General features: G+C 40.6%; 1 protein-coding gene across 4 annotated transcripts in view; it reads right to left on the bottom strand.

Annotated features, from left to right (window-relative positions):
• Positions 1-18,425, bottom strand: part of nr3c2 (nuclear receptor subfamily 3, group C, member 2) — a 147,241-nt gene that overhangs the window by 16,581 nt on the left and 112,235 nt on the right. For all 4 annotated transcript variants that reach the window (XM_082537109.1, XM_082537108.1, XM_082537107.1 and 1 more), the window contains 2 exons: positions 9,248-9,364; positions 1,479-1,817 (listed from right to left, as the gene is read on the bottom strand). In XM_082537109.1, the coding sequence (XP_082393235.1) occupies positions 1,479-1,817; positions 9,248-9,364 (456 nt within the window). The remainder of the gene's footprint in view (positions 1-1,478; positions 1,818-9,247; positions 9,365-18,425) is intronic.

Genomic DNA, 18,425 nt, shown 5'->3' on the forward strand with positions numbered 1-18,425 from the left:
AAGAGGCCTTTATCTAGCCTGGCACGTGTGTGTGTGCGCGTGCGTGTGTTTACTCATGTCTATGCATTAAGCGGCGTGTATCTGTGCTACAGCGAGCAGTTTTGTGCCCGTTTTTTATTTAGACATGATAACCACTGGGAAGTATTCACCCATTCTTGTTTCATGCAAATCCCACAAGGCCTCCAGATATTGGCATGCCATCTACGGAGCTCCAAAAATAGACTCAAATAGGAAACTTGCCAAACTCTCAATCAAACTCAGGCAAGGAACCCCTCCTTATCCGAAACACACAGGCCAACTAAGGACACCCAAGTGACTTATCAGGGCTTAGGGACTATTTCAGTCTATATGCGTGTCAATCTGCCAAAAACAATGATTTGTATGAAAACATTTGTGGGAAAGGTATGTCAAATGCCTGGCTGTCAACACCGTTTAGTCAGTTTATATCACGTTATGAGGGTCTTCTCTAAACTGTTACATCTGATCTGTGTGTGTGTGTGTGTGTGTGTGTGTGTGTGTGTGTGTGTGTGTGTGTGTGTGTGTTTTTACAGGCTGCTTTAAAGTTAACATCAGAAAAGTATATGTGCTTAATGACTGACATAACAAGAGACTGGGCACATTGCTGTTACTGACATTGCTGGCCCGTGTTGCCTTGCGTGTCACTCTGCCACATCCAAATGTAAACTGAATGCCGGCAGGGGGCATATCTGAAAGTCGAAGGTGCTCATTTTGACCCTTCTGTCTGGCTTCTATTTATATGTCCGGATATGGCAAGCAGACACCGTGGAGGTATCAAATATTTGCAATACAGCAAATTAAACAGGCTCAAAGAGCTACCTGTGAGGCATCTTTCATTATGTCTGCCACTGACTGGAATTTTAGGGGAACGTGTTTATTCCTTCTCAAACATTATTTTCTCTCAGCTTCCCGTAATCTGGTGTATATGAAAAAATTAATGAGAAAGCTGTTCACATAACAACTGGCAAAACTGATGTAAATTAGTTTTGTTTTTTTTTCTTCTATAAGAAATCCTAATCTTGATTTTATTAAATGGTAAAATAGGATTCATCTCTAATCTTGTTGAAGCACCGCAGAATTATTTCCTGACCTAATATTTAAAATCAAAATTGGGTGCTCTGACAAAACTGGCAGTGTTTTATCCGAAAAAGATCAAAAGTGAAGATGTTGGCGTGTTATCTTCATTAAAACCCCTCTTCATAATTACGATATAGAGTCCCCTCTGATTTATTAGGCTGGTATTTTTACCAGCTTACCACTTTTTTTGATTCAGCCATAAATAAAACTGAATATCAATTCTTTTGTTAGCAGTAAACTATAAGGCCATGCACATATAACCTACTTCTCTTACACATGTCTTTAGGACTGCTTCCACTCTTTTCCAACATTCCTAAACATTTCTAGCAAACATTCCTAAACAGCACTTAGGCTTCAGCCCTCTTGCACTAATGGTCACTAACCTGGAAGTACTTTGGCCCATTTCACCATGCGTACCATCTGCTTTCCAGCCAGGCGGTTGAGACTGGATAGCAGGTGGTCAGTGGTGTCAGGCTGTGAGTTGTCATAGCCAGAGTACACTTCTTCGGGCTCAATCAGCTCCAACACGCTGCAGATGGAGGGCGGCAGAAAAGGTGTGACCACCCCAGGCCTGTGGGGCACCAGGGCATTGGCAGCACTGGCATTCAGCTCCTTCTCTGAGGACAGGTAGCCTCCAGCGCCACCTGTAGCAGTTTGGCCATCCTTAGAGCCCTGCAGGTCCTCGCTGACTCCCTTCAGCTTCAACTTCTTGGATTTCCGTGCTGCGGGGTACAAAAGAGCCTTTACTAACAGTGTTAATGGTGGTATTTTTTCTATTTATGTGTCTATCTATGGGTATAAATAATATGCAAATGCAACAAGATGTACTACTTAAGTCAAACATTTATGTCTGCTGTGCTGCTATCACATAAAAAGTGTTTGTTCAAGTTCCTGTTTACTCACACAATCATATAGGTTTTTGGAAGGTAGTAAACATTAAGATGCAATACAGTCACCTACACTGGACTGTAAACCAGCTAATTACTAGTTATAACATTATAAGTTGTCAATACTATCATATAAGTGTTATTCTAATTTCCTTTTAAAATCAAGGTTAGTCAGTAATTTAACAGAGCCTGCTTCTGCCGGAGCTTTCTTCTGGCTTAAACTGAGGTTTTTATTTCCACTGTCGCCAAGTTCTTGCTCATCTCATCTCGGGTCATCTGATTCTTGGCATTTTCTCTTTGTTCTCTTAAAACTCTAACATATTTTGGCACATAAGCCTTCATAACTTCTCTCCTCATGGAGCTTTTTAAACAACAGATATAAGCATGTTTAATTTTACCCCTTTCTGCCATGTCTAGGGTGTAAAGTCTCATAGTATATCAAAAATCAACCATTTGTGGGAGCACAGCTGGTAAATACTTAAACTGAAACTTAACTAGAGCCAATCAAAATGTGGGACGTTGTCTGACGAAGGACAGGGTATGAAAATTATGTGCGGTCCCACATAAGGTGGGACATCTGGCCATCCTACTGCTGGTATAAAAAGTTCCTGACAGGCACTCTTGCTATGCCAGTGTGACTTCTCTTCAGATACTCCAACTTCCTCCCAAAGCCAGGTTTGTTTGGTTAACTGGTAACTCTAAATTAACTGTAGGTGTGAATTTGAGCATGAACGCAATCTATCACAAGGCTGACATAAAAAGACAGCCTTTCACCCCGTGACAGGTGGCATAGGCTCCAGCCCAGCCCTCATGCTTTTGTTGCTATAACCACCTTATCTCCATGTATTGCGGTTTCATTGTGTATCATACATCACAGTTAGACAATAATGATGGCTAGGATTAGCTTTCTGCGAACGCAGTTGTAATACCTTGAAATGTAACACTTTCCTTCTGGGGAAGTAATTCCCCCAGACCCTCGTAGTAAAGGCAGGTTTTTACCTTCCTTATTCTTTCTCCATTTTCATCCCTTAAGTATTAAAGTGTAACGTGTTTATAGAGATCAGTTGAGCCTGAATTTTGCTTTCTAATACTGTCTCATTGTCAGGATTTTAATTTTTAAAACAGAGCTTCTAACCAATAAAAGACATCTGACCAGTAACCATGTGATGTTAACTCCTTGGGCCATTTGTGTGACAATGTAAATATTACATGTGTGACAATCATGGTGACGATGTAGGATCAAGAGAACAAGACCCGAGTCACGCAGGACTAGAGACCAGTCTGCAACCATCTGTCAACCACCATTTGTGAGTGAAAAATTAGTATTTCCCAACAGGTTGTGAGCGGTTGCTGGAAGTTGTTGGCAAAAAAAAGTATAAAGTCCCAATCACACAGGCCTATAGAGTGGTCAATGACCCCCTGGCAACCACCTGTTGTTAGGAAAAAAGGTATTCCCCAAGATGTTGGCAAGGACTTGGCAAGGACTGTTGTGGTTGCTAGTACATTGCTGCGGTTGCTCAGCATTTTTCCTAATATTAAAGACAACCGTGGCAAAGTGCTAGCAACCAAAGCAATCAAAAAATAGTTTTTCATTGTAGGGCAAGGGTGGGGAACTCCAGGCCTCCTGGAGGTTTTAGATATGATCCTGGGTCAACACACCTGAATCAAATGATAAGTTCATCACCAGGCCTCTAGAGAACTTGGAGACATGCTGAGAAGGTAATTTAACCATTTAAATCAGCAGTGTTGCATCAAGGATGTATCTAAAACCTGCAGAACACTGGCCATTGAGGCCTGGAGTTTCCCAACCCCTGGTAGGACCTTCTCTGCAACCAATTTCACTTAGCCAGAGTGGGACAACTTCACCTACTTCCAAGGCGCATGGAAAAGATGACATGAAGACTTCAGCGACACTTAATGTATTTGCGAACAACTTTTTTGGGTGACCAATGCGTTTCGGCTTGTGGCCTGCATCAGGGTCTGGACTTAGCCAGGGCCACCAACTTCCAGGAACCTATACTTGTCAGTCCGGGGGATACATGTTTCCTTAGCAACCAATGATTGTATCACGTCCAATATGGCAGACAACTCTTGAGGAATGTGTGCATGATCTCGTGTGGGAAACCTAAATAGCAGCGTTTTATTTGCTCCAAAATGTCAGCGTCTTTACACACTTTCTTCATCGCTCCAGCTTAAACTAACACGCGAGTCTTTGTGATGATAATTGGAAACGAAAAGTACAGTAAAAGCCTTCTGTTTTCTTTTAGAACAAAAACCCTCACGCTGTTAAATTATTCCCTCAAATATAAATGAAGCATTTCAGTTCCACTGATCTCACCGTGCATTAGACAGCAATGCTTCACCACATAATTACAACATCCTTCCTCATCATTAGGGAACCAGACAAAAAAGTCTATCTATTTTTTAATTTCAACTTGCAAAATGCACCTTTTTTTCCCCTGCAGGAATTACTCTTTCATTATATATCATACTTCTCTAATCGCTCTGTCATAGATGTTAATCAACAGCTCCAAACATGCTCATAGATAACCCCACGAGCAATACCCGACAATGTGTCACGTGTAAATGTGCAGACACGCCGGTTTAACAGCAAACAAGTTTTAATGTAAGCATACATGGCTTGAAGGAAACAGCATCTTTTTGAGAGAATCGAGAGAGAGCTTCAAGGGTTGTGTGAAAAACAGGTCGTCCCTAATCAGCTCCCGCATCTGTTCTTTTTATATGTTTTAGCCAGAGTTGTTTTAACCCATAATAACTGACAGAACTGGTTTATTAGCATGTAAACTACATTAACTACATTTTAAAATCAACACCCCAGCAGGTTTTCTCTGACCAGGCAATGTCCTCACCTTTTGTACGGAGTCCATGTTTGCATCCCTGATAATAAGTATATTTGTGCAGCTTACGTGGTTTTTATTTTGCTTTTCGATATCTTACTTTATTCCGTCCTCACGATCAAATTTATCAGTGCATCACTGGAGCTGCACTACATTTACGACTCCGATGCTGATTCAAATCGGCAGCTCCGAGTGCGCTCACAGCTGGAGTTAAAAAGCGCCTTTAAGACTTTAAACCAGCTTCATAGTAGCCTTAATAACAGTAAAATGTTGGTTTCAGTAAAGCCGGCTAACCCAGAGTTCGATTTGCATCATGATGCCAGCCCCAGGTCTCTTGTAGCTGATGCTCTGCCAGCACCAGAAAAATGAAAAAGACTGCTGTCCTTTACGAAACATGAAATTGTTTTTCCTTAATGTTAGCTTTCAGGCAAACTTCACTAAAACGGTTTTAAATGCAGCAGCTTTCTTTACTGGTCATCACAACAGAATTGGGGACAAACGATGATATGTATATTCCAAACTATGTATGCTTAAGGTGACAATTGTTTGCTTTTAAACTGATGTCTTGCTATACTCGCATGCGATAACATTGCTGGTTTTACAACTGTTGCCTGTGGTGAGGCCTGAGGTGCATTATCAGAGGGTAACCATAACTATAACATCTGACTGGAGTCAGACACTGTAACCGTTTTGTTTCTTGTAGTTTTATGTGCTCTGGTCTGATCTCATCTGTGTCTAAATTTTACATGACAGATTCAATAAACTCGAGTAATGTACTTAAACCTAGAAATTTGTGTCTATTGTCTTGTTGTGCTACATTTCATCAGACACCAACACAGCTGCTTCTGACATATTAGAACACACCTTCATCCTTGCACCCACCTATCTACTCCTATTAGCCGGTGAGGTTGCTTATTACTGACACGTTCGCCTCTTCTCAGTGCATAAAAAATGTGTTTGCTTTCAGATAATATGTAAAAAAAAAACAGTCGGCTTTTGCATTTCTTATCACAATTATAACTGTTTTTTGTTACAGCACACAGATTTTTCTTATCAGTGCATGCAGTGTAATATTTACAGACACCATTGTAAACTATTGAGTGTTTACAATATTCCAATTCATATCAAGCCTCTTTCTTTTACTCAGACTACTAATTACATGGAGAAAAGGATATTGTTTGCTAACGTTAGCAGCTAACGCTCCACCTTTTTTTTGATTCCTGAGTTCACTTGCTAGACGTAACTGCATGCTGTTACTTCAAGCTAGTTTTCCTGGCTGCCTATTGTTCTTAGCAATAACGAGTTCTCTTTCAAAGCTGTTTTTACCAGTAACATATAAGGCACACGCAGACATACCCAAAAACAGTATAAAACACGGTTCTAGCTTCCGGTTGGAAAAGTGAGCGCCTTCAACCTGCACTTTACCTGAAGCCCACCACATGGCGATAGTTGTGATTTCAAAGAGCCTTCCCGTACTATAGTTCACTGTAAGAAAATAGCTTTCTGACTTGACCTCTGTAAACATTTTTCTGCTCATTCTGGGTTCATGCTGAATGAAATATTACATCTATTTTGTAAATCCAGGTCATACTATGTTTCAAAAAGAGGATTTGCCACAATAAGCTCATTTGCTTGTGATTAACAAGCCATTAGCCAATTAACAACTGGTTTCACAGAAAGACCCGCCTCTCCTCACCACTGTCTGTTTTTTTCTTCTTTTTATTCCAAACCAAGACGAGGACGGTGAAATTGCTAATCTCGGGGCATCAATCGAGACTATAAAAATCAATGCTGTCTACAACGACACCTCACAAAACTGTTGGGGTTACCACAGCAGGTAGTTCCCCTATGTTTCATTTGACAGATTTTTTTCCCTCTTCCTGACTCCTTCCTGATTTCTGTCTCATCCTGGGATCAAACCAGAGCTTCACTTGTTGCCAAATGTATAAACCACTGTTGAGCTACATAAAGCTGTTGCTACTCTTTAGCTAATAAATAAATGTCTATAAGCTAAATTTTCAGTGGTATTACAGGTTTGTTTTAACGATAATAAATATTACATATTTGATACAGTTACCAAATTTGCTACTTCTTTGTGCTCTCCACTCTCACTAGGTTGGTGTAATTTGCATGAGCTGCTTTAAATTCATGTAGCTAGTCCATTACTTTTTTCTTAAAGTTCTTTAAAATGATGCTAATTTGTTGTTTTTTATAGTTGCTTTCTACATATTTGCACTTACTGTAGCTGTGGGCTGAACTGACTAACTCGGTGGTGCCTGTACGATAGAGCATGATTAAGGGGTTATCCATCTGTGGTCTGATTTATCTGCTCGAATCACTGCAACTCATCCTTCACTCATGATTCTGATAATGTTGCTTCTGGTCAACTCTGCCTCTTTCACACGGAGATGCTCCAAGTTAAAAGAATCAGCCGATAACTAGCTTAATGTTGCCAGGACAACCAGTGGTAGCCAAAGTGAAGGCAGATGACTTCCAGATCGAACATGCGTCATGGTACAGATCCCATGTCTCTTGTAAATGATGCTATAGCGGCAGTAGGAATAAATATTCATAAAAGGGACTACTTACACTTTACACAGCATGAAATAATATTATCATATTTGTTGGCTGGAAGGCAAACTTCACAAAACAAATAAACAAAAATAAAATTCTGATATTAAAAGAGCATTACAAAAATATGTCTATTATTAAGTTTTGGGAACATGTCAGCTTTCTTTACTGGTCTTCACAGCATACAGTAATTAGGTATAAACAGCTGAAGTCTCTTTCAATGGATTACGCTGCTGCTACTCAGAAATACACTTGCTGGCAACCTTAAGTTTTATTTATTTGTGACTCATGGTCATACGATGCTTTTCAACACCTCGTAGAAATACTGAAAGAAGAGAGCGAAGAGAGTGTTCAAGCTGTTCAAACTACTTCAAGCTATGAGTGCTGATACATGTGGCTAATTACTGGAGGGTATCTGTAATCAGACTACTTTTTTGGTGCCATTTTCCAGTCCCATGTGTGCTGAACTCGCTGTGCTGAAGGGCAGTGTTTAATGTGACTAACACTTTATAATACTGTGGCTTCTATCTCACTCTGGTATTCTGCTTTAAAATCCAGCTTCACCCCTGCATCCACCTATAGACTTATTATCCTCGTATACCCGGTTCTTCACAGACAGTGAACATTGTGTCTGCTCTCAGACCGTCATAATACACACCAAAACAAAGTGGGCTCTGTTTCTATAATACACTAGCAACTCACTATTACATCCATTTCATATTGTTTTGTTGCCTGAAATATATAGAGGCAAATTAAATTGTCTGTGGAAAAGTAAGCTTCCAGAAGTTTATAGGACAGAAAATGGATCTTAAAATCCTTTTCCGAAATTGATTTTTCTAATCAGTGTCTGTTTATGTGAGTTTTGTTATACTGTGAGTTGGTTGGCCGGCTTGCTGGATAAACTTTGTCCCAAATATTGGATGTACCTCTTCAAATCATAGGCCTTATAACAAAATAGGTCGTACTCTCATTTAAAACGTTTGGCATTTCACTCTTATTCTGAGGAGTTCAATTCAAGTGGCCATTCTTATGGTGTAATTCTGAAGGTTAACATTTTTATACCATCAAAAGTTATCGTATTATAAAAATCCCTTTAAAAAAAAGAGTATAATAAGAGCTAGAATTTCTTTTACATGGCTTCAGTAGTAGTTGGTGAATATTCAATTGTTTAGTAAACCTAAAACTATTTATCCTATTTTTAAGGTGCTTTTTACAATATCCAATATGCCTTTATGCATATATTTCATTGTTTATCTAGTAAATTGCTAAAATCCTAAAATGTGTCTGTACAATTTTAAGCAGAGTATTTTTTTTATGTGTTTACATTTGTGGTGAAATTCACTTCCCTTTGGGAGCGTAGAATTGGAAACCATTTGTAATTTCAATCTCTCTAATGGAGTGAAAATCTATCAAGTGTGCTTTTAGCTTTGCGCGTTCCACTGTGACCCTGAATTGGAATATGCCTGTGGCAAAAAAAATGAATACATTTCACTTAAAAGAATAAATAAATAAATAAAACACAAATTTTCCCCGCTAACATACAGTGTCATACTTCCTTATAACACAATGCTGCAACTTGTCTGCAGGCTTCTTTTTTTTTTTTAGCTTGTACTGTATATAGTATTGTTGAGCTACACCTGCTGTAGATGCATTATGCATATTATATTCAGACACATAATATAAACACAAACATCCTCTGACTCAGCATCCCAGGGCCTCTTGTGACTATATACGGATCTACATTTATAATTTCCATGAAGCAAACAGAGGCTGACTTAAATGCCACATCTGAGACAAGTGACCGGGCAAATGTGTAATGAGGATGTGACTCCTTACCTCCTAGGTTCATCCCAGCCTGGAGACACTTCCGTACACGACACGCTGGACAGTTTTTCCTTCGGATCTTGTCAATGATGCAGTCGTTTCTCCCAGCGCACAGGTAGTTATGCTGACCTACAGGGAGACAAGACCCTGTCAGTTTGATGATGACAATCCTGAAGCTTGACACAGAATAATAGTGATATTTTCAAAGTTTTGGAGAAAACAGGTTTTTTTTTTTGTCTGTTTTTGTTTTTTCTTAGAAGAAAAAAAAGCGAAGCAGGAGATAGAAGCCGCTTACTTATAGAGGTAGGATAATAGTTCTGAACATTTTCCAGGAAATATACAACCAATTACATGAATGGCAGGAAATGTTTCATTGTAATGTCAGATCTCTGTGAGCCACTGTAATGTAGGTCATCAAGGTAAGCTGTAAAAAAAATGTGTGGCAATATCGGTTTTCACGACTGTGAAAATGATTAAAATTGTGATTATTCTGCTCTCACCTATGACTAATAGTGCATTAGACAGTAAATAGCATGAGAGTTTTTAGAATTCGCCGGAGCCAGGACTCTGACTGCAGCTAGACTATTCCTGACAGTGATGCTAACATGGCGAGAATCCCTCCTGCCTCCTGCCTAGCCCTGAGCTAAACCCAATGATCTCCCATTTCAGAGAGCTTCCTTCCGCTCCACTAGCTCTTCACTGTACAGCTCCGCTCTCCTCCTCCACTCTTCTCCTTCGCTACGCCTGCGTCTCCATCCCTCCTTTTCCACACGTCCGCCAGCCTCAGAGCGCCATACGCCCACACACAGACAGGCTCATGCACATGCACACATACAGTCATTCACTCTCACTATCTCACATGCGCACACATGCACATACAGCCAAAGCTGCTCCACTTGGCAATTTCAAAAAATAAAATAAATAAATAATGCAAATCTTGTATCTGATTCCACAAAGAAATAAACACACACACACACACATACACAGGGACTGAAATCACAACCCAACCCGGGTGGAGTGGTACAGTGTGCCATTGTGACCCTAATGACCTAAGTATAAGGCTTAGCTCCCTCAGGGCTTATGTTAAAACTGTGTGTCCCTCCCACAAACACATACATGGTTGCGCGCATGCAAATGCTTGCATGTCTGTGCATATTGCTCCGTATTTTCCCTTGCACGTTTGTTGTCAGTTGTTTGTTTCTCTCAAAGTACGCAAAATTTCTGTCGTGGATTGCAATGCTTTTAGTACGGGAGCTCGCCGTGTGGCGTTCACATGCAGTTTATCTCCAGCGACAATGCTACTGCGCATTGCATTTTGTTGCACCTACAGTACAGTATCTGTATTTGTGTGTAGGACTGAGTAGAAGTTGTTTTCTGAGCTAGCGGGAGTAGTGCGCAGTGTGTCTGTCTGGCTGCTGCCAAAAGCCAAGGAACCGAGCTGCAGGAGGAGAGGCAGCAGCTGTAGCCCCACCACTATTTCTGGCTAAATCACATGACCGTTACATAAGCCCATTTTTCTTGCTCTAAAAAACAGTAAACTGCGACACAGGATACACAACGCAGCCATCCCATTCCCTGCACCCCCCCCCCCATCCTCATCCACACACACACACACACACATGTTTACAGTATACACAATCACACATTTGCGCCTCTTTAGGCCAGACCGAAAGGCAGTTCCGAAACTCTGGAGTCCTCGTGTCAACTGTTTGGCTCATTCCTGTGAATCTTGTTAATAATTGTTAGAGTGAAACACACTTTAAGAGCCAGCCAAAGTCGCAGTCCGATGGTGGATACGTGTGCAACTTTGTGTGTGAGTTTGTGTGTAGGTGTGTGTGTGTCAAGCATGAGAATTTATTTATGCACACTGTGCATGCGCTCACATATACTCGCGCAACATGTTTATCTTTTAAATTACCTCTTGATTCGTGCAGAATGAAGAGGAAACTCCCATAATAAAAACTGAGAAATATTAAATATTTAGAAAATACGAATGTAAGGACCAATGCATTACTAGGAAATTCTTCTAAGAAGGAAATTTTCTTTCCAATTGACCTACAGCACTCTGGCCACTCAGGAAGCTACAGTTCGGCTGCTCTCGAAAGCGAAAATCAGCTTCAGGCCTTTGCTAAAATACAACCTTTAACCTGACATATTTAAATAGCCAATAAACACAAGTGGTCAGACCCCTGTTTGTGACAATAACCTCACAAATACAGATGCAGATGCACATGGATAACGGCACCGAAGAACACTTGCCAGTGGACGCACACTTCTTCACTGGGTACCGTTGCTGTGGACTTAACTAAAGAACGCAATTGTGGACGACAGTAATTTAATTATTGACCAGCAAAGCATTTGGCCAATTCTGTGATCACGGTTCATTGGTGTTTATGCAACCTATCATTACACAGATACCAAAATAGCAAACACAAAAAAAAAAACGAACAAAAAAAACAGAGATGTAATTGTTGTCACCAGTGAGCCAGCAGTATGCAAATCACTGCCTTGCAATGGCATCGCTACTCCGCTTCTTTGGACAGCACACAAACAGCTGTGTTGGATGAGGCTTTACACAATTAGGTTTGTGCTCTTATTTAAAACTACTAAATCTATGATGCCAAGTGGTCCCAGCTTTTAGGCATTTTTTTCTTGCAATATAACTATGTGAAAACTTTCTGTCATCTAAGGCATGTTTTGAAAATAATTCTCTGCAAATTGATAAGTATCCTGATCGCCTCTGCAAAGGATGAAGACATTCTTGCATAATTGTGGTGGTATACCTATTTTTAATGAAGAGAGCAGCATATCTGCAGCAGCACTTTCTAACGTAACGCCACTCCCTTAGTGCTGTATCTTTAAAAAGAAAAAAAGAAAAAACAATTACCAGTGAAGACAGTGATAAAGCCCATCAGATTGGCGGCCCTTATTTGGTTGAGCACAAAAGGTGTAACCCACATTGAAGTCACAGAACAAAGGTATCACCAGGGAGTAGGAAGAGATGGAGGTCAGATTATATCCGCTGGGGAGACATGCAGGTCAGCCTAGGCCAGAGGAACTGATGGCATGGAGGAAGTAGTGCGAGTTATATCATCACACAAGCACCAAAACATATGGTGTAGTTGTTAGTGCCACAACAGGCTTTATAGGACAGTAGACAGTGTTATGTATGTTGTTTTTATTGCTAAAATGAGGCATTAAATAGAACATAGTGAACAACCACTTAAACAAGAATATAATATGTCTGCAGTGCAAGATGTTGTTCAAGTGCACAATTTTAATATAAAAAATAATTTGTAGCCCTCATGTATTGTTTATGTATATGAATATTCCTAAAAGAATGCATAATTTAACAGTATTTAATAGTGTAATAAGATATCCCTTCTAATATCATTACAGGTCTATTTGCAATCGGGGCGACACACATGCTTAGAGTAAGTCATTTTTACCCCGAGCCGTACACCTGAATTTCTTTCCTCTTGTGCCTCCGGTTGTGTCTTTGCTATGCAGTTTCTGATTAAAGGATGTGTGATGTGGGGAAGGTGAGATCGGGACAACACTGACTCCAGCCGTCGTTACATGAGCTCCTTCACACACAACCTGAAGCATTCACCGAGGAGGCACTGCAGGGAGGCCTTTCTCCCTCCCCCCCGAGCCTGAGCTGAGCAACGGGATTGGACAGCAGAGCTGTCAATCCAAACAGAAACCGGGCAAGACGTGTCCTCAGACGACCTCTTCCTCTGAGGAGGCAAGGAAGAATGAGTTTTTCAGATTGACACGAGCGCCACGGAAACCACGGCCCAGTCGGATTTTTAGAGCTGAATGAGGGCGTAGCAAGGTTGAGTAATTTCTCGTGTATCACGTAAACCCAAAGTTAAAAAAAGAAAAAGAAAGAGTAACAGTAAGAGCAGCTAGTGAGCTCCAAGCATGACCTGGTATTATTACGAGGAGCAGACATGCCAAGCCACTGATGACATGCGAATAATAAGTTGGCGCTGAACGCTTCAAATATGCGCCACATGGAGCCGTTTATTGAGTGCAGCTGTCTTGTATCAACAAACTTGTCTTTAGAGGAGTGAAAGCAGGAAAGAAGCACATATGAATGCATTCAGCTATTTCCACATTTCATTAGCAGCGATGGCACATATTTACAAAGCGCTGTTTTATGTCAGAGGGTTGTTTTCTGCAGCGCAGGACTAATCCATAACCTGAAGAGTTAACTGCAAGACATTTACTGCAGGTTTGCATGACAGTTTAGTCAATAACATAAGTACAGCTGCCTTGTGAGCTTCATAAGTCATTCTATATTTATTTATCGGACAATTAACATGCCAGATGTAACGGTAAACACAGTAAATGTCTAACAATAGCTGCCATTCTCTAAAAGATAAACTGGATTATTTGTAGTAATTGCTTATCTATGTACTGATAATATTGGTGTCACAGCACTGTGTGAGAACGTAGTTACTAAATACTACTGAGATGGGGTTTTTTTTATTTATTTTTTTATGTGTTGCACTTTGTAGACAGTTTCTACAGGCTAAATGCCAACATTATTTCAGCCTTTTAGCCAGAATAATCCAGAGTACAGTAGTTTTAATAATGCAGTTTTCCCACAGACTGAGATACTTTTTGTGTATTATTAAAAATTAAGATCCCGTGGACAGACTCCAACCTTATTGGCTTTGACTGCAGCAACCAACCATATAGTCTCTGTTCTGCTCTGCAGTGCTGACACATGAACTATCTTTCCACCTTTGTCAGGTTCAAGTTAAACTGGCCCGAGGCTCACAATGAATCTCTGCAGCACATCTTATTTGTAGAAGAAGGGCTGTCATTGCCAACTGCAGTCCAAGACAGCAGGACAAGAAACAGCCAAATGATAGAAACAGCTAAATGAAATCGAGGTTTCTCACAAGGCGTCATACGCACATTGCTCTAGAGTTGTCTGCCATATTGGAAGTGATACAACCACTGGTTGCTAGGGAAAGATGTTTTCCCCGACTGGTTAGTCAGAAATTGCTGTTTCTTGCTTCGTGAAATCGGATGCAAAGAAGTTACTGCACCAAAAAAACAAAACAAAAAAAAACCCCTAACTAAAACAAACTTTTAGCAGTTGATTTGGTTCCTAGCAGGTTGCCACGGTTGCTTGTAGTTCTTCACATTGGTCTGCAAATAGTGCATTTTGGGAAAGTGTGATGCGAACAATCCAGAAGTGGAGAAAGTTTACCTTCAAAGTAAAAGTTGTGCCTTGTGAAATATGTTAATTGAAAGAGAACCTTCCACATTTCTGGTTTGTGTCACACTTTTCTGTTTCATTAAAACTACAGCTGAAGTAATATACCAGTGACCGAAACAACCACAACTAGGCTTCATGTGTTTGTCATATGGTTGCAGACCAGTCTCTAGGCCTGTGTGACAAACCTTTTCCCTTGGTTTTACATTGTCACCATGATTTATGTCACCAGTGGTATCCTGTTGTTAAAAGGACAAAAATGATGCTGAGTGAATGGTGCTAATGCAGCTGGGTGGCTAATCCAAAGTGAAAGCAAAATGTGTAGTTTGAGCTTAATTCACAGTACTGTATACCACAGTGTTTAAATATCATTTTGCTTATCAGTCATTGTGTTGGGTAGTTCTAATCTATGAATGGCAGCAGCAGCAGGTACTCTAATAAGTTGTTGTTGCTGCCCTCTGTATTCTAAAAGGACGTTTTGCCACCAGCAGCCAGCAGGGAGTTATTTTGGACTATCTAAATGAATAGTGATATAGCTGTAATTTCAACAGCCAATTCAACAAGTTTAAAAAATGATTATTTTTTCCTCCCGCAGGTTATAATTGCTCCACATAAGCACAAATACACGGCATTGTGATTTAATTAACGGCTCAACCCCGACTGCCAACACAGCATCTCGTGGCGCTTTGATGCCTCATCCCACCAAAGAGCTTGAACAAATGTCCTGCTAACTCACACTACTAACACAGTAAGTCAAGACAAATGATAAGAGCACTTATCTACATCTGCACTACGAATAGAAACAACTTTTAATGTAGCAACTTGATTGGCTTATATGTTTCCCAGTAATCAGCAAAATGCCCGCTTTGGCGTGATGGACTTCTCCCACTGATTGCTATTGGGGATTATGTAAGTGCCATGTGTTTCTCATGCAGTGCCTCTGATATACATTTATCCCGTGAGCGTTAGCAATTAGAGCAATTAATGTTAATATATAATAATAAATACATTTTAATAAATCATATTAATGCATACTGTATGTTGTGAGGTAAGAATGAACCGAGGGCTGTTTTTTTTTTTCTTCGGCAAACTGGGAGCCAGAGAGTTCTCAACACCTAATTTAATATTAATATATATTTCACAGGCTCATGGTTCTAAACTTTATAGTGTACAGTTGGCAGCACCTTCTGGTAGATATGACAACATTAAGTGGAATGAATATTAGTCCTCTTGAGGAGAACTGTAAGTGAACAGATTTGGACAGTGAAGGGCCCATGTGGCCAATAGATATTCCAAACAGATGGTCTAAATGTAAATCTAAAACGTAGACTTCAAAAGGATAACCGTGCTGAGGCCCAGTGATGTTAAAAAAGAGAAGAAAAGCTACCTAGCAATGACCTATATGACTCGAGTAAAGAGAAAACCAGACTCTTCACAATCACAGAATATCATCTGATTTGTTGATGGCTTCAGAATGCTAGCTCTGTAGTAAGGGCTGTGAGCCAGTTAGTCGTCTAATGAGCTACAGCCGACCGAAAACTTGTGTCCCCCGAGGCAGGCCGTGCCAAAAGAAATTAAGCATGGGCTGGATTATTCCCCTTGTACAGATGCCCACTCTCTGCAGTCTTCTTTTATATCTCCCATGCCAAGTCTAAGTTTTTAACTTTGAGAGAAAAGAGGAGGAGAAGGAGGAGGAAATACTGGGAGAGGGGCGGAGTGAAACGTCTCCTCACGTCCTGACTTACACCTCTCCGGCACTCGCTGCTGACACATCATTTTCCATCCCTCTCCATGTTACTTACTCCCAGCTCCTCCTCTCTTTATCTCGATCTGCGTCTGACTTTTTCTTTGTCCTTCCTCCCCCTCCTCCCTCGCTGTATCCGTTTCACCGTCCTCTATCTCTCCTCCCTTTGCAAAATCCTTCTCTCACTATTTTCATCCTTTGCTTCGCTCTCCATCCACCTCAGCAGCGGCAGCAGTAGCTATTGAGGGGGGTAAAGTAAGGTAAAAGCTCACATGTCTCATGCAAACTTGATGACATAACACCACTCTAGGGGTTGCTTTCATAGTTTGCACAGTTGCCTTTTTTCTTTTTTTGGTTGTGCAGAATCAAGAGGAAATCCCCCCCCCCCCCCCCCCCCCCCGAGAAATACTGAATATTGAGAAAATATGAATGTAAGGATCACCGTGTTAAATTTGAAAGGCATTATGCAATCACTGAAGCCTTTTCTGTGTTTTTATAAGAGCAAAAAATACGGTTTTAGCACCGTAATTACAAAGAGAAGTGAGCACTTTCCGGTGCCTCACCTGACTAGCGCTCCCGCACAAAATCCGATCTTGAGTGTCTGCCGCCGGCGTTGTGCCAGACAGGCTTGAAGCAAGAACAACGGCACGTCTGATTCGATAACCCCAGACACATAATCTGGTTTTAGGTCTCTACGTAATGACGGTGTGTAAATATCATCAAATTAAGGCATGATTTGATTGGGAATGAATGCAATTCCTTCAATGGTCAGGAAAACACCTAGAGGGCCTGACGGCTGGCTGGCTAGCAGCCTTGTTTGCTCCTGTTTTTCCCCCCCGCCTTCACTGGGTCTGTAAAAGTGTGTTTTGCATTCAAACACTCATCTAAATGAGTTAGGCCAAAGCCTCAGGCAACAGGCACAACATGAAAAGCACATTATGACTGGTGCTGATTTTCCCCAAGCTAAATATAACATAAAGGGCTGCTGCTGGAGACTAACCTACTGAATTGCTTTTTTCTTCCCCGATGACTCACTCTATAAATGTAATGCCTAATTTTGGTCATTTTAATGATATTTTAGGAATAAATAAACAGATGGTCTAGTGAGATTAAACAGTAGTTTGTTGCATAGATGCAACAGTATGGTGGAAATTTTAAAAAGCAACTATGGGTAATAATTCTTGCAAAGTACAGTGTGCTGAATGTGTGGAAAGAGCAACTTGCCACCATGTCCTTGTTTAAGTGAGCTCTTTAAAATGTTGTTGTTACATCTGAAAATGACTTATACCATTTTTCTCATTAACATTTTCCCCAGCTCCTACCTAACATAAGAGGCACATTACAACGTGAGATTAAAGTCATCCGTCTTTTTACCTGGATAAATCACCGTGGTAACTTGTGCTGGACACATAACCTGGCAGGGTTATGCAGTTAGTGGGGTTAGGTTAGTTGTTGACTCTAAATTGCTTATAGGTGTGAATGTGAGTGCAAATGGTCGTCTGTCTCGCTCTGTTAGCCCTGCGACTGTCCAGGGTGTACCCACCTCTCGTACTGTGAAAGCTAGGATAGGCTTCAGCTCGCCCCACGAAACCCTGAATTGGATAAGCGGAGGAGAATGAATGGATGGGGTGGCTGTCGCTCAGGAGGTATAGGAGGTCATCTTCTAATCGGAATGTTGGCGGTTCAATCCATGACTGCTCCAGTCTACATGTCAAAGTACCCAAGTTGCTCTGAATGTGAGTGAACATTAGATAAAAGCACTTCAGCATAGAAAACAAGCTGGTGTGAATAGGTGTGAATGGCTGAATGCACTTTTCTGGTCTAATTTCCATCTTATTTGTTGTGTGTTGCATTTTACTGTTATATTTTGTGTACCTTACAGAATTTGTTGAATTTTAATTTCACCACTTTGTCATCACCATTTAACAGTATCTCTGATTGAAGTAGGCGACACTCATAAGGATAGTCTTGCGTAGAAGAAGAGTCACATGATGCGTGAAACAGAAAGCACGGCTTAACAAAGAAAGATGGTTACCATCGATGTCATACCTATTATTTCAGACTGGGTTTGAAGTTTTGTTAGTGTCCTTCATAGCATATCACTCTGGTATAAGATCCTCCAAATAAGCAGAATATTGGCCAATAAGTCTGAGAGTTGTAATTGTCAGTTAAAGCGATTCTCTTCATTTATCTGATATTGAGTGAAATAA

The sequence above is a fragment of the Aulonocara stuartgranti genome (genome assembly GCF_965226115.1).
Source record: "Aulonocara stuartgranti genome assembly, chromosome: 6".
NCBI lineage: Eukaryota > Metazoa > Chordata > Actinopteri > Cichliformes > Cichlidae > Aulonocara > Aulonocara stuartgranti.